Source organism: Terrapene carolina, unplaced genomic scaffold (genome assembly GCF_002925995.2).
Source record: "Terrapene carolina triunguis isolate 2854851 unplaced genomic scaffold, T_m_triunguis-2.0 Scaffold604, whole genome shotgun sequence".
Classification (NCBI taxonomy): Eukaryota; Metazoa; Chordata; order Testudines; family Emydidae; genus Terrapene; species Terrapene triunguis.
Genome location: NW_020664955.1, coordinates 1,455,459 through 1,472,051, shown reverse-complemented (window position 1 = coordinate 1,472,051; position 16,593 = coordinate 1,455,459). Strand labels below are relative to the sequence as shown.

Sequence of the window (16,593 nt, the reverse complement as noted above, 5' to 3'; positions counted from 1 at the left end):
CGGCCTGGTTGCCACCTAGAGGGATGTAGAGGGAAATCAGAGAAAAATCCAGCGAGGCTGTGCCCTGTGCCAGGCAGCATCTGCAGAACCACTTATCCACAGTAATGCCTGGGCATCAAGGAGAGACGGCCAGGATAGAAATCCCAACCAGGACAGAGGGCCAGGACAGAGATCTCACATGGATGAGAATCAGTTTTGTAGCCAGTCCATCCACTTGGCCAATGTAACACCTTTCCCTACTGTGTGTTTGCTAAGTCTCCAAGACAAGGCCGTGCCGATCCTTCACTTTCCATGGCGGTCAAGTGCCAAGTTCAGTGAGGCTGTGAACAATGATCTGAACGGCCCATCGGGTGGAAGGGTAAAGCAGTGTAACTTGCACCCACCTGGTGTTCCTTGGGGGTGATTCTCACAACGAAGGCCAGATTTGGATTGGTGTTACAACGAGCGCCAGGGCCGAATCCAGGCCCACGAGGGAGGAAGCAGATGCAGCAGCTAGGGAAGCAACATCTGGGCGTGTAGTAAATCAGCACTCTGCTGACTGCACTGGAGTTACCCAAAGGATGAAGGCGGCGCGACATTCTGTGTTAGGATCAGACTGTGACTCTCTGGGGAGGGGCCCCACCCTGTGTGGTTTAGCACGACGGGGACCCAACCCTGGACAGCTCTATAGCGGAGCTAAGCATCACTTTATCTGATACCCATATAGCCCCCACACGGAGGATGTGTGTCTTCATTGCAGAGTTGGCCTAGGTTCTCACTCAGGGGTTGCCCCTAGTCCCCCTCCCATCCAAATGCAAACCCCTCCCTCACCCAAGTTAAGTGGTGCTTTCAACCCAGGCTAGCTAGCCTGCCGGGGGGTGGGTGGGGGAGGTGTTAGAGCCTGAGCTCTGCTTTCACTGGTGCTGTGAGAATACTGGTAAGTCACTCCAGTGCCTTCCCACAAGAGTGACAAGCCAAGTTGATCTCAGCAGCAGTGTTTGAATGGACCACTGTAAGCGTCCGGGGTGTTTCTGGAGGCGAAGGCTCTGAGGTCTATCCCACACTGCTACGTTGCGTGGCGTACCTGATGGCTGTGAAGCCCTGCCATGTCTGCAGGCCCAGATCTTAAACCCGGGTTAGGAATATAAAAAGGAATTTGAGATGAAAGCCCAACCGGGTTTAAAAGCAAAGAAGCCACATGGCTTAAAAGGACTAGGAAAGAATGTGCTGAAGAGCCAACTGAAAAAAGAACTTTAAACCCTAGCTGAGCTGGTCAGAAAACCTCCACCTGCTGGGAGCCAGGAAAGAACTGATCCAGCAGGTCTGCATAGCTGGTACCTACGGTTTCCCATTCGAGTGGACTGATGGCATGGTTTATTTGTTCTTGTCTCCATCTGCCGGTAGGAGCGGGAGGTCATATTACTCGCTGCCTGGCATTTCAGGAGACAGGAAAATAAGGGCTCAATTCTCCTCTCATTTGCAACAGCTCTATGGGAAATATCAATCCATCGACTACAGTGGAATCACTCCTGATGTGCACTGGGGGAAGTGAGATAAGAATGAGGCTTTACAAGCTAGCAACAGGAGAGATTTCATCGGTAACGTGAGCAAATAAAAAGCAGGTGCTTGTCACAAGCCTCAGAGTAGTTATTCTTTCTCAAGAGCACTCTGGCTGCAAGGCCAGACCAGCGCTACAGTGAGTCTTAGGAATAAGAAAAGCAGATGAACCGAGACGACTTCAAGCCGGCCCAGGAAGCAGACACCTCAGACCAAGGGGTTAAATTCATCCATGCGCGGAGTGCCAACACGATGTGGACCATTTACGTCCCATTTAAGCTGTTAGGCCCTGATCCTGCAATGAGATACGAACAGGAAGACCGTCTGCACCCGTGCTCGGTCCCTCTGAAATCAATGAGGGACAGCAGGATCCAGGCTCAGGGTTTAAGTGAGACTTCAGTGGCACATAGGCCTTGCGTTGGTCCTCTGCCCGGGAGTGAATTTCACATCCTCTGCAGGACTATTTTCATTGTTTACTGCAATACATCCCACATGGAGCCATTCATTCTATGGCAATACGGAGGATAAAGGGAAACAAACCATAGCAGCGGGTAATTAGCAAGGGACCTGGAGGAACCAAGGAGCTGCTCCTCAGATATCAGAGAGACCCTACTCTGCTTGCCAAAAAGCACTCTGCAGAAGAGGACAGTTCTTCAACATGTGATCCTCATTAGGTTTCTTGCATGTTTCTCATCCCGGTGGGCTGGCGGAGGGTGGGAAACAGTCTTCAAAAGTCTGAACACGCCAGGACAACACGACCACAGATTTTACATTAGAACATTTATTTCTCAGAGAGAAAATATAGTTTCAGACAGTCAGATTATAGTAGGTAAAATTAGCATTTTTTTTTCTTTACAAGCATAGATTTTCTTATTACCTCTCTTATACCATCTGATATAAACAATTCTAGAAAGCAAATAAACTCACTTTCTACAATAAATAGAGCAATCTGTGCTTTACAGCAGACTGACAGTAACGTTTAGGTCCCGTAGCAACAGCAGGATATTAGCCAATTAAACTTCTAAAATGTCATAAAAAAAAAAAAAAGGAAACAAAACAAAACAAATCCCCCACCCCGCCCCCAAGATCTTAAAACAGTTATACACAGGTCACAAGTCCACAGCTGAGCTACTATCTGGAAAAAGTGTATGTTCCTTTAAATAAATTATACTGTGTGCATACAAAAAGACCCAGCAACACAACTGAGGACTTTCAAGAATGGTGACAATAGGCCTGAATAATTTAGAACAATATTTTACAACTATGTACACAACTTCCTTCCCTATCCACACTCTTTAGGGATTATTTTTTTTTTACAAAATCCTATACCCCGTCTTTATATGTTACAGGTATTTTCCTTAAAGTGTGGTTCCATGTCCCAATGTATAAGAAGTGGTACTTTAAAAAAGTAGACCAAGTAGAAATGGCAGTGATTTCCCCGCCCCCATTTATTATTATTTTCTCCCCACATTCTCTTTAGTATGAAAAAGTTAAAATAATAAAAAAATATTGAGTTAAAAAGCGAAAGGATGATATTCTGTCTACAATCTTGATCTGCACCTTTGGTTCTTAAAATTTAAAAGAAAAAAAAACCGCAACAGAACAGATAAGAGAAATGATGAATCCTTGGCTAATAGAAAAGAAAAGTTTTGTCATCAGCTTTCAAACATTAGCTGTCCCCGTTTTTGCAATACAAAAGCAATAAAACAGGATTCTCTGCAGAGCTGGGGTTTTGGTTTTTTTTGTTTTGAATGGATCGCAAATGCTAGAGACCCACAGAGCAGGGAAGAGATGTGTTTGTGTGAGAAAAAGTGAATGGGTGAAATGGTTATGTGCTCCAGCTAGCAGGAATCCAGTCACAGCTTTAATTCAGTCCAAACCAAGCTGGAGGAAAACTTTAAAAAGACAGTCAGTGAAAAAATAAGGGCAGAGAGGAATTGGGGTCTGACATTCCAACTAGTTATTTTAAACTGAATGTGCATAAAATGACACCACAGGGTGTGTCTTCCTCCCGCCCTGATCAACGTTAGTGTCCGTAAAGCTGCTCCAGCTGATTAGACGCTTCTAAAATTAGGTTAAAAAAACATAAAAGACATTTTCTTGCCCAGACTCAATACTCTGTTAAGATGCAATATGAAGAACATGTTCTTGGAATTGTCACACGGTCACTGAAATTGAAATTTACACATGAAAACTATTGACTATAAAGGTCTAGGTCACACACACATAAAAATAAAAAATAAAATTAGGGAACTTGTTTTTTATATTTAAAGCTCTGTGCATCTGTGCATGTGTGCGTAAGGAAAAAGGGAGTTATCAAAATATGATCTCAATCTTTTCTAATTGTGGTGAAAACCTACCATGAAAACATATTATATATACATAGGCATGAGAGTCATAACAATAACAGTAGGCTGCAAATTTGTTAACGCCATGGGGCAACCAATGTCATTTAAAAAATGAAATTAAAAAAGTCCAGTGATGGTTATTGTAAATTTGGCACAAGACAGTCCAGTTGGAGTTCCACTAAAAGGTACTGATTTATTTACAATGGTGATGGATTCCAGAGAATTACTCAGGGCTGGCTGCAGACTAAAAACCCAAGAGGTGTGGGGCGTGAGGTCCAACCATCAGACTGCAGCTCCCCCCGCACTTCACCAGCTGACTGTGACTTCTGCCAAGGCACAGCTGTCACACTGCAGCTCTTCCTGGCTTCTTTCTTGTGGTCCAGCCTAATACATCACTTCCTCTCCTGCCGGCTCTTCAATGAGACACATTCAGAAAGAATCCGGACAGGCTTTTTGGCACGAATCAAGGTACTTTATAGGAGCTGCTCACACTGTTAGGCATAATGCAGCTCTCACAGGAACGGAAAAGAACACAGCAGACGCCCCATCACACTCCTCCAGGCAGGGAGGAAGCCCCTACCATTCTGTGCATGGCAAGGTCCACTGTGCCAACAGGTGCAAGCACTGGGTCTGAAAGAATGGGGCAGAGTGGGCATTTCCGACTCCCTACAGATAATTTGACGTGACAAAGGGGTGGTCTCCCCGGACGCGGCTCATGTGGATCATTGCTCGGTCGTACGCCACCTGGACGGACTTGCGGATGCTGGTTTTTCGGCCCTCCATCATCTTTAGCTTGTCCACTGTGTCGTCCACCCCAAGGGGAAGAACTTTGTCCCGCGGAAGCCATTGCCTGCAATCCAAGCAAAATACCAAAACCCCTGTCACCGAGAGAAATGGACAGGCTCTAGCGTTTTTGCTGCCCCAAGCAGCAAAAAAAAATAAATAAATAAAGCCGCGATCGCGATCGGTGGCAATTCAGTGGCAGCTCTACTGCCGCTTCATTCTACGGCAGCAATTTGGCGGCAGGTCCTTCACTCCGAGAGGGAGCGAGGGGCCTGCCGCCGAATTGCCGCCGAAGAGCCGGACATGCCGCCCCTCTTCATTGGCCGCCCCAGGCACCTGCTTGCTACGCTGGTGCCTGGAGCCGGCCCTGAATGGAGAGAGGGCAGATGGGAAAGAATGGCCGATGGCCCAGGGCCACCAAGACTTCCAGCCCTTTCAAGGCTAAGGGCTAAAATCTCTCTAGCTTTGCAGAAAGCTATAGTCATACAGTGCAATGAAGCTTGAGAACCCCGTGCTAGGCCTCTTGTGGAGATGGAGTCATGACGTCGGTGAAGTATGGCACTTACATCGGCAGGGCAAGGCTGTAGTGTAGACATTGACATAATTAGGCCAACAAGAGGTGCCTTACGTCGACCTGTGTATTGCAGACCATGCATAAGGGAGTTAGGAGCTCACTGAAATGGGATGTGGATGCCTAATTCCCTTGGGCTCCTTTGAAAATCCTAGCATCATTCCATTTTGCAATGCCAAGCGGAGAGTTAATAATAAAAGAAGAAGAAAGAAAAATCCTATTCATTATCTCTTCTGGGTTTCCTAGTGTATCTGTCTACTCTGTGTCTACTTTGTTCAGAGTGTAAGCTCTTTGAAGCAGCGATCTGAAGTGCACATGGCTATTACCTACCATGTGACTTTTACTTGCACAGTCAGTCCCTCTTTCCTTGTGGGAGCTCCTGATTCACTAATGCAGCTCCTTGAGGATGTGGCTATCAGCATCATTATAGGGACTCACCTCTCTCCCAGGTTGTCTGCAGTGTTGTTGTAGCCGTATCAGTTCCAAGATATAAGAAAGACAAGGTGGGTTACGTAATATCTTTTGGTGGACTAACTTCTCCAGAGACCTGACGAAGAGCTCTGTGTACCTCGATAGCTTGTCTCTTTCACTAACAGAACCTGGTCCACTAAAAGATATTAGTTCATCCCCCTTGTCTCTCTCCCAGTATATCGCTTCAATTTTACAATCTTTACATTGCTTCACATATGGATTTCAAGGCTTTATTGCTTATTTTCAAAGCACTTCATTGGCTTGGGGGCTTATTATATCTGATCGGTCTTTTGCTACCATATAAACCTGGTCATCCACTGAGGCCAAGATCAGCAGATTATTTAGTCTGTCTGAGATAGAATGATAAAGTCCTTGAGAGCTAGGCACAAAATTTTCACTTGGATGCCTTACGATAGATGCCTAAAATCCATATTATGGAACTTAAATAAATAGCCTGATCTGGAAACTGTAGGCACTCAGCACCTCTGAAAAATGAGGCTGCTTGTTTAGGTGTCTAAATATGGAATAAATCTAACGTTTTGAAAATGCTGACCTAGAAATTTTAGCAAAATTTCTCTACAACGGTAGAACTGGCTGCACGGTCTGCCTCAGCTTTCAGAACAAAAGGCACTTTTTATTGGCTGCTGATTTTGACTGTAAAATTAGTTCTCGATACAATTCAGTATTTTTGTTGTAAAAGCATCCTGTGATCCTGGGGTAAGGCCATAGTGCAAATGCCTCTTCCACCTGCTGATCATGTAAGCAGGCGAGCCCACTGTCATGCATTCGGGCAAGGGAGAGGTGTGCAAACCCCTTCAATGAGATTTTTGTGACTTCTGTGTCTTTAAAAATGCTCCACCTTAAATCTGCCTTAATAATGACAAGTCTTTTAGGCCCCCTTGTCCTGAGATTCTGTTAAATCTTCCTTCTGGGCAGCCCATCCCGCGATGTCTGTTCACTCACCAGGTTCTCTTGTTGTCAAAGAACAGGACAAGGAAGAGCTTTTCTCCTGCCTCTGTCTGTTTCTGCTCCCCCAACTTCAACACATCCAGGGGAGGGACGGGGATGGGGACTCCATTGTGAAGGAGGCCCTCGCGTGGCATCTTGGGATCAATTATCTGGAGAGACAGATGAGGCGCACGGGTCAGTATTTTGAAAGCCCCACCACAGGAGCCTCCTGCAAGTTCAGCCTAAGAGCACAGCCCTGCTCTGTGCTGCCTGAGCAAAAAGGCACCGGGGGGAGGGAACCTGCAGGGAACAGGAGGGAGGAAGAGGATGCAAAAGAGTTCAGACTTTTGATAGCAGACATGGGATTTCCCAATGCAAAATACATTTGTGCTAATGGGAGGGCTCTCGACCTGCTCAGCACCAGAGATTAAACAACTTCATAGCCAAGCTAAATGCAGTCTGAAACCAAGGAGTTTACATGGGATATCAGTCAGGACAGAAACGGGCAATGGGAGCCATATAAGCACCTAAGATAGTTAGATAGTCATTATGATTATAATTTAATATTTGTACTACAGTAGCAATCAGAGGCTCTGGTCAGGATCAAGGTCCCATTATGCTAAGCATGAAGCCCTGAAGAAAAGCAGAGAAAACATAGCGTATCTATACTCTCTCTCTTTCAGTATGTCCAAGCTAGATGGTTAAAGTAACCTATGACATATAAGCAAGAGGCACCCTCCTGCTCCATTTGAGTAACTCCCTGCACAGTCTTCGTAGAAGAGGGTTTGTCTCTAGGGCGCATGCAGTATTGTGGGAGACCCATAAGGTCTCCAGCCCAGAGGCTAATTTTGAAAGGGAAAGGACTTGAACATACAGCGTTGAGTGAGGTACTGTCACAATATTGTATTTTAATATATACTTTTTTGGTAGTCAATAACTTAGTATAAACCCAGTATTTTATTATTTAAATTCACACAGTAAATGTAACAAGATTATTGCATCCAATAGGCATATGTTGATCTCACTCATGCCAGTTTTACCCGGCTGCAACTCCATGGACTTCAGTGGAGTTACTTCTGAATTTACACTGGTACTAAATGAGAATCCGGTCTAGTATTTCAGAAGTGTTGACAGGCAGTGCCAGATCCAGGGGTACTCTGGCCAAAAATGCAGATGTAAAATCAAACGTATCAATTCTCTCTGTATAAAGCAGAAATGCCAATGTGCCCAACATTTACATTAGGTCAGACGAGGAAGATGAAACTGCAGAAACCAGATATGAAACCAGGTCCAGTCTTCTGTGCTTTCTGACCTGGGCGCAGAGATGCAGCCTACTGGCTTAGATGACCTGTTGGGCGCTGACACTGGCCAGCTGGACGAATTTGATAACAACACTCTTCATCAGCACAGCAGATTGTGTCCAGTTTCAACTATGACATAAGACTCTATCTATATTGATGTAACTGTTTAAAAACCAAGCTTTGACACAGTCTAAACTCTGCTTGTGGCCAAACGAGGATCTAAAATGCCTTAGTTGGCCAATGTGGGACAGCACAGAACAATTGTTCTCTACCTTGGGCTCCTAACCTCTACCTTGGGCTCCTTTACCTGGGCTAGTAACATGGATTATGAACACCATTCTAGCATAGTTTGGTCCTGTCTACAGTGACTGGCCAAACAGTGATGGAATTCTGCTTGGCCACAATCAAGTATAAACCCTGGTTAAGCTCAAGCATGGTGTGAAAACTCTACTGTTACACCAGTGTAGATGACGCCTTTGTACTTTCCACCCCTTTGTCTACAATAGCTTTTATTTCCTACAATTTTCCGTCAAAGGGTAACCAGCGACCATCAGCTTTTTGTCTATCCTAGCACTCCCAACAATGCAGATGCACGAGTGGTAGCCACACTGGGAAATTACACAGACAAGGGGAACAAAAAGATCAGCTTCTTGAGAGATGTCTTTGTTATATGCAGCAGAAACTGTGAAGAGTAGAATCACACTTACTGCTTATCTGGCTCCTGTTCAAACTTATGTCAGAATTCTCTCTTTATTGGTTATTTAAATAATGCTTGTAAAACACAGTGCTAACTACACTTTTTAGCACTAGCTGTGTTCTTTGCCTTAGACCATGAACTCTAGCATGTTTCCTTTAAACCCCTGATGCCAGTCTATGGATTTCTTAGGAACTGCCCATGCACCAATCTCGAAAGATACTAAGGACTGTTGTTCAAAAGGCCAGGTGCCTAAGGCTTGGCGCAAAAATGTGCATGCAACAGCATATTTGCACATGCAATTACTGTAATTGTACACATTCATTGGGTATCTGCACATGCAAATGGCCAGTTAGGAATATACATGTGTGACTGCAGTAACTATACAAGCAAAGTGTGTAATTGCACATGCATGTTTCATGTGGCCAACAGCATAGATAGCTCTCGCAATACGCCAGAACAGTGAGCAAGATAGGAGAAGAAAGCGCTCATTGCTGGGCACCAACAGATTTATGTTTTGCAACATTTTCCCAGTGGTCTGAAACAATGAGCAAAATGGCAGTTGACAGTGCGACGGAAAGAACCAGGCATTACGTGACCTGGAGGAAGTTTCTCTTTTCTAACTGGCTATGCTGCACCCCCTGCACTGGACTCTGCGTTGCTAAAATTGCTGCTGCAGTAAGGGAGGATCCTGTGCAACAGGCGTACTTACCAAGGCAGGGTAGGACGGATAGCCTCGACACTTTGCCCACACCAACTCCAAAGGTTCCAGTTCAGCGTGGCTCTCAAAGGGCATCAGGAGGTTTCTGCCTAAGGGGTCACAAAGAAACACGACTTAGAAGTGCCTGAGCATTAGTATAGAGAAGTAGGGAACAGAAGAAACATCTCTGTCTACAAACTCAGACACAGCAGCCTACACGTTCTCCAAAGCAACCAGCTAACGCAGATGAGACTGCTGTTGTGGCTAAAATACACGAGCAGAATTTCTGGCTTGCTTTTTTAAACCTACTTGCTATGTGGTAGGTGCACAGCTGAAATTTCACTGTGTTCAAAATAAACCTACATCTGCCCCACCTTTTACCCCACAAATAGATACATGTCACCACTAGGACGTGGGCGTCTACATTATTTTATAATCAACACCATTTTCCTGATGGAAGGCTGACGCAAAATGAAAAGTCACTTGTTTTTGCCTTCTGCTGCCACTCCATGTCCCTGCTCCGAGGCTCTGTGTTGTTGTGCAACACCAGAAACAGAGCTGCTTCACATCCTCATGCAGAGCAGGGGGTAAAGTAAGCAGGAGGGGAGTCTCCACCACCTCTCCATGCTTTGGGTAAGAAGCAATCCCACACAGTTCCCCCTCCTCTTGGGATGGTGCAATGAGAGCCCCCCCTCTCGGCTAATCTATTTTAATTACTGTGCTGGACAGTCTGGCTTCATGACTCAGGTCTTGGAAGTTGGAGACTGGGATCTGTCCACCTGTGACTATAAGGTCAGTTGTGTGGAGATTACTATTATTATATTATTATTATTTGTATTACCGTAGTGCTAGGAGCCCGAGTCATGGACCAGGACCCCACTGTGCTAGGGGCTGTACAAACACAGAACAAAAAGATGGTCCCACTGCCTGGAATTTCCCCAGCCATCTCCAACCTGACACGAGGTGGGTATCACTAGTCCCATGCCAACCTTGCTCTCTTCTGATGCAAAATGCACATGGCTTTGCCTCTGGGATGCCATTGCAGCCAGTGCAGCCCTGCTTGGCCCCGGACCAACAATATTTTATAAATCATTACTTCCCTAATAGTAAATCTGTGCTCCAGCTCCTCCAAATTCTGAAACACTCTGACTTGGCTCAGCAGGGTCCCCTGTACAGCTCTCACAACATCAGGGAAAGGCGAGCAAAGAACAGCTGAGAAGGTGGTAAGTGCTCATCCTCCTGATCTCATTTCCCAATACAACATTTTCAACAGTGGTGCTTCAGTTAAAGTTTTATTAAAAACTCAATATGGTGATTTAGAAATACACACATCTAAGAAACCTGTTAATAAAAAGGTGGTGCTAAGACCTGTAGCTGACCTGCAGTTGTGGGGGACTCAGCACCTCGGAAAATCAGGCCCTATGTGATTTCTAAGCAGGACTAAGATTTTGTCACTGAATTTTTTAAGAAGAGTCACAGGGTGATAACAGTGGTACATGTAGCTTGATGACAGGTGGAATAGTTCTGAACAGAAGAGTCACCAAAGCAGAAGATACTTTTGTAAACACCAGTACAAATAATGGGTGACATTCACTCTTGTGCAAAGAGCAGGCTCAAAGCATTTCACACCACTTCAACCTTCAAAATAGGGTTTAAGTGTAACTTTAGTGCAGGGGTGAATTCCATTCATAACAAGAAGTGCTTGGGGGAAAGATGCGGTTTGACCCCTTTTTAATTTTTTGAAAGGAAAAAAAAGAGGAATCTTAGGCTTGTCTTCATGATCAATTGGTTTGCAGCAAGCTGGGGCATGAATCTACACCGCAATAGCCTGCCACAGACCAACTATCTGTGCGCACCCTGCTGACGCACATTAATGTTTAATTAATGCACTTTGATCTAGTCATCTTTGAAACGGGACTAGACCAAAGCACACCAAATAACTCTTAATGCACATCAGCAGGGTCCATGCGGACAATTAGTCCACAGCAGTCTAGTGCAGGGTAGATTCACACCCCAGCTTGCCGTAAAATAAATGGTTATATAGATGAGAACATAAGAATGGCCATACCGGGTCAGACCAAAGGTCCATCTAGCCCAGTGTCCTGTCTTCCAACAGTGGTCAGTGCCAGGTGCCCCAGAGGGAACAGAACAGGTAATCATCAAGTTAAGTCCTTAGTTGTGTTTTTATATGCAATGCAGGGTTTAGGGGAGCTCTTGCTTCCTGCTGTTGAAAGGAACCAGCCAAAATGATTTGAGATACTTGAGGTTGGATACTCAATGGTCCAGAGCCATCAAACAATGGCAGAGGTGCTTCAGAGGGTCAAAAGTCTTAAGAGCTGGGGAGTTTCTCACGGCACTCATATTGGATGCACAAGACACAGGAATGATAATCTTGCACTGATGATTTCATTACAGAAATATTAACTCCATTATAAAACTGCAGAAACTCAGGCACAGAGAGGTAAAGTGACTTGCCCTAGAATGCACAGCAACTCTGGCAGAGCTGGGAGGAGAATCCAGGGGTTCTACGTACCAGTTACCAGCTCTACCAACTAGACACAGTCTCCTCCATTTAAGATGTTGTTTTATTCTCTACTTCTTTGTGTTGTCACGGTGTTGTGGCTGGGCTTCTAGCCTCTGTCAGCCAATCACGCAACCCACAGTTTTACTGTGCACCTCACAGTGAGGTTTATTCAGCTATTTTACCACCTAAGCCACAAAAACCTCTAAAATATCAAAATTTGTGAACATTAAAACAAAACAGCCCCCACAAAAAACCCATGGAAGATTTCGTAATCGATGGGTCCCATGGCAAAAGCCCAGCCTTATTAATGCTATAGTAATATATATAGTCAGGCTTGCAAGATCAGAGCCTCTTAATTCATGGGATAGGGTCACCACAACTCCCTTCTAATAGCCTAAATTGCAACCCCAACCACATGCCTGAATCAAGAGACACCTTTAATATAGAAACACTGATCAGATTCAGTTCTAGAGTAAATGGGTGCAACTCCCCTAAAATCAAATCATCAGAGATTAATTTGGCCCAGTAAGCCCCAGAACAAAATTATAACAGGTCAAATCCACCCCTAGTGAATCTCTGCTGAAATCAGTGAAGTTACACTAGGGATGAATCCGCACCACTGTTCAGACAGCGAGATTTTTTTCAATGGAGTACAAACACGCAGACTATTCTGCTGTCACGTATCTGGCTGCTTAATCCCTGCAGGGGATGTCTAGCTCAGGCTGATAGAATAAGATTAGCTCCCATTTTTATCATAGCCAGAAGGGCTGCAAAAGTTCCATGTGGGGGACACATGACTAATCTGCTAGCTGCCGGCCTCTGAGAAGGAGTTTTAATTAATGTGAATTTCCCAGGGTGAGAGAGTCTCTGCCCGAGGTGAACAGTCGCTATACTGTACAATGCAGACTATAGACTGCATCGGAAGTCAGAATGAATCAGAAAAATACATACATAGGATGACCTAAGTGAGGGTGAGGTTGGGAAATATATGATGTATTTTTTCTTTTGCTATCCCAATGTGAGGTTAAAATACACAGAGCTCTTCCAAAGATTCAAACTTCCCCAGAAGTGGGCCGACTGTGTAAAGCTTATCTCAGCAGCAGTTTGCTGGGTGTACAACGTCCTTGACAATAACAGTTTCCATTGAGATAGGAGACAGAGTACAGTGGCTATAAAGAAGGGGATAGATGTATAGTAGAGAGTTAAGATTCTGATCTCAGCTGCACCAGTGTAAATCTGCAATAACTCCATTGACTGGCCTCAGTACCTGAGATCAGAATCTGATCACTGGCGTGCTAGAAAACCACAGAATTGCCTTGGGTAATATTAGAAGAGTGTGGCTTAATGACACTGATGTATGGTACACACTGACAAGGAAAGTAGTGATAGCAATAGGACAGTGAACAGCTATGAAGTCAGCTTCAGAGACGGCACTCCTTTTATTAGTATTATTTATTATTTGTATGGTGGTAGCGCCTCAGAATCCCAAACACAAACCAGGACCTGTAGTGCCAGGCACTGTACAAACATAAAGAAAAAAAGACTGTCTGCCCCAAAGAGCTTCTTCTATAGACATTATTCTCACCTGAGCTGCTGTAATCAGAGTCTCCATTCACACCGTCCAAGAAGGGGACCCGAGAAAGGGCTGGCTTCCCTCGACTACGTTTAGGAGGAGTCAAACCACTGTTAAAAAGGAACAGAAAGTAGAGTGTTAAGGAAAGCAAGATTTCACTACAAAACACAGCTGAGTTACAGGATTCCCCAGCTGTTTGGAAAATGCTGGGAAATGATTGGACTGATGCAATCTCAATATGAAAAGAACACTAAAGATCTACTTTCAGCAGGCCTCATTAAATGCTCCAGTAAAATTTGCCAATAGATCTGCTTTGATATATTTTTGTGGGTGCAGTTAAGGAGACCTGCTGAACTTGAGGGAGAAACCCATCAAAGAAGTGTACATTAAGAGTCAAATCTATAACACTTAAACTCAACAAGTTTACCTGGTTTGTGTTTAGACATTGGAGGATAAAAGAGTAGCCAACATCTTTGAAACAGATTCTAATGGATAAATAGGGCTCCAGTATCAGATTTTCAGGATCTCTTTTTCCTTGTTCTTTATTACCAAGAACATTTATGAAAACAGTATCCCTACGTCTGAAGAATTTTGTAATTCTTGATTTTTGTTCCCTAGCTGAAAATTTTCATTTGTAACATTATAGCAATTTCCTAGTAACCAATTATTTTAAAACAGTAAAGAGAACTGACCCTACTTAGAATAATTGTATATGTTTTCCATGAGGCATCAGGCTAGTTTTCAACTCCTTGTTTTTGTGTGCATCCCACAACTCTGTCATTTTTGAGATGTGAATTGCTTGTAATTATAATAAGCATTTACATAGCACTTTTCATCTTCAGAGTGTGTTACAAAACATTAACTAATCTTTACAATTCCTTTGTGAGCCACGTATCATTTTCCCCATTTTATAGGTACAGAAACAGGCACGGTGAAGTGACACTGAATTCCGGGCTACTGGTCCTGTCCTTAGACCACTGGACCATTCTTACTCCTTTAAGGAACTTCCAGTGGATACAGAAATATCTACCTAATCAGTATTAGAACTAATTATGAGCCCAGTTCTCCCACTCTTGCTCACACTAAGTAGTAAGGTAACTCCCTTCTCTTCATGTGCCAATATATTTATGCCTGTAGCTGTAATTTTCACTCCGAGCTTATGCCCAAATAAATCTGTTAGTCTTTAAGTGCCACCAGACTCCTAATTGTTCTTGTGGATACAGACTAACACGGGTACCCCTCTGATACTAAGTAGCACCGTACTCTGTGAGTAGTTCCATTGGTTTCGATGTCCCATTGGCTTCATCAAGACGACATATGGAACAAGAGTCTACTCAACCTAACTAAGAGTGGCAAAACTGATTAGATCATATTATTAGCAGGACGCCCACTATAAGGGTAGATGAAAAGGTGCACTGCTCAGGGAGAGCACTTGGAGGCACTATGCCTCAGAGAGGCTCAACATCTAGGGTTGCCAACTTTCTACTCGCACAAACCTAAACACCCTTGCCCCGCCCCCTACTCCGCCTCCCCTCTGAGGCCCCGCCCCTGCTCACTCCATCCCCCCTCCCTCACTTGCTTATTTTCACCGGGCTGGCTCAGGGGGTTGGAGTGTGTGTGGGGGGGTGAGGGCGGGCTCGGGGGGCGGGGGCGGGAATGAGGGGTTTGGGGTGCAGAAGGGGGGGTCTGGGCTGGGGGATGGAGCCGAGGGGTTCGGAGTATGGGAGGGGGCTCTGGGTTGAGGCAGGGTGTTGGGGGAGGGGGTATGGGCTCTGGGCTGGGGGTGCGGGTTCTGGTGTAGAGTCAGAAATGAGAGGTTCAGGGTGCGAGAGGGGAATCCAGGCTGGGGCAGGGGGTCGGGGTGGAGGGATGTGAGGACTCCATCTGGGAATGCAGGCTCTGGGCTGGGGATGGGGGGTTTGGGATACAGGAGGGTGCTCCAGGCTGGGACCGAGGGGTTCGGGCACGAGAGGGATCAGGGCTGGAGCAGGGGGTTGGGGCGCGCGGGGGTGTGTATGTGTGTGTCAGGGGTGCAGACTCCAGGCGGCGCTTACCTCAGGCAGCTCCCAGAAGCAGCGGCATGTCCCCCCTCCAGCTCCTATGCAGAGAGGTGGCCAGGTGGCTCTGCGCACTACCCTGTCCACAGGTGCCACCCCAACAGCTCCCATTGGCCGCGGTTCCCGGCCAATGGGAGTTGCGGAGCTGGCACCTGGGACGGGGGCAGCACACGGAGCCCCCTGGCTGCCCCTATGCCTAGGAGCTGGAGGGGAGACATGCCGCTGCTTCTGGGAGCCATGCAAAGCCATGGCAGGGAGGGAGCCTGCCTTAGCCCAGCTGCACTGCCAACCGGACTTTTAACGACCCAGTCAGTGATGCTGACTGGAGACAGCGGAGGCCCTTTTCAACTGAGCGTTCTGGTCAAAAACCGGACACCTGGCAACCCTATCAACATCTGAGAAGTATGGGGAATAAGCAGGAATAACTAGACGTATGGGGAAACAACAGGAAGAATTAGAAATGCTAGTGAATAAACACAACTATGACATAATTGGCATCACAGAGACTTGGTGGGATAATACAAATGACTGGAATATTGGGATAGAAGGGTACAGCTTGCTCAGGAAGGACAGGCAGGGAAAAAAGGGAGGAGATGTTATCTTAGACACTTGGATTGAGGGTGAGATGGCAATAGGAGACAGACTTGTGGAAAGTCTCCGGGAAAGGATAAAAAGGGTAAAAAGCAAGGGTGATGTCATGGTAGGGGTCTACTACAGACCACCTACCCAGGAAGAAGAGTTGGATGAGGCTTTTTTAAACAACTAACAAAATCATCCAAAGCACAGGACTTGGTGGTGATGGGGAACTTCAACTACCCAGATATCTGTTGGGAAAATAACACAGCAAGGCACAGATTATCCAACAAGTTCTTGGAATGTATTGGAGACAATTTTTTGTTTCTGAAGGTGGAGAAAGCAACTAGGGGAAGAGGCTGTTCTAGATTTGATTTTGACAAATAGGGAGGAACTGGTTGAGAATCTGAAAGTGGAAGGCAGCTTGGGTGAAAGTGATCATGAAATGAGAGAGTTCATAATTCTAAGGAATGGTAGGAGGGAAAACAGCCCAATAAAGATAATGGATTTCAAG

General features: G+C 45.4%; 1 protein-coding gene across 4 annotated transcripts in view; it reads right to left on the bottom strand.

The window, feature by feature from the left end:
- Positions 1-2,325: 2,325 nt before the first annotated feature.
- The window catches only part of BRPF3 (bromodomain and PHD finger containing 3), a 44,767-nt gene continuing 30,499 nt past the window's right edge, over positions 2,326-16,593 (bottom strand). For all 4 annotated transcript variants that reach the window (XM_026659173.1, XM_026659174.1, XM_026659175.1 and 1 more), the window contains exons 10-13: positions 13,462-13,559; positions 9,365-9,462; positions 6,673-6,827; positions 2,326-4,734 (exon numbers count right to left, since the gene is read on the bottom strand). In XM_026659173.1, coding sequence (XP_026514958.1) covers positions 4,551-4,734; positions 6,673-6,827; positions 9,365-9,462; positions 13,462-13,559 — 535 coding nt within the window. In that variant the 3' untranslated portion in view covers positions 2,326-4,550. The remainder of the gene's footprint in view (positions 4,735-6,672; positions 6,828-9,364; positions 9,463-13,461; positions 13,560-16,593) is intronic.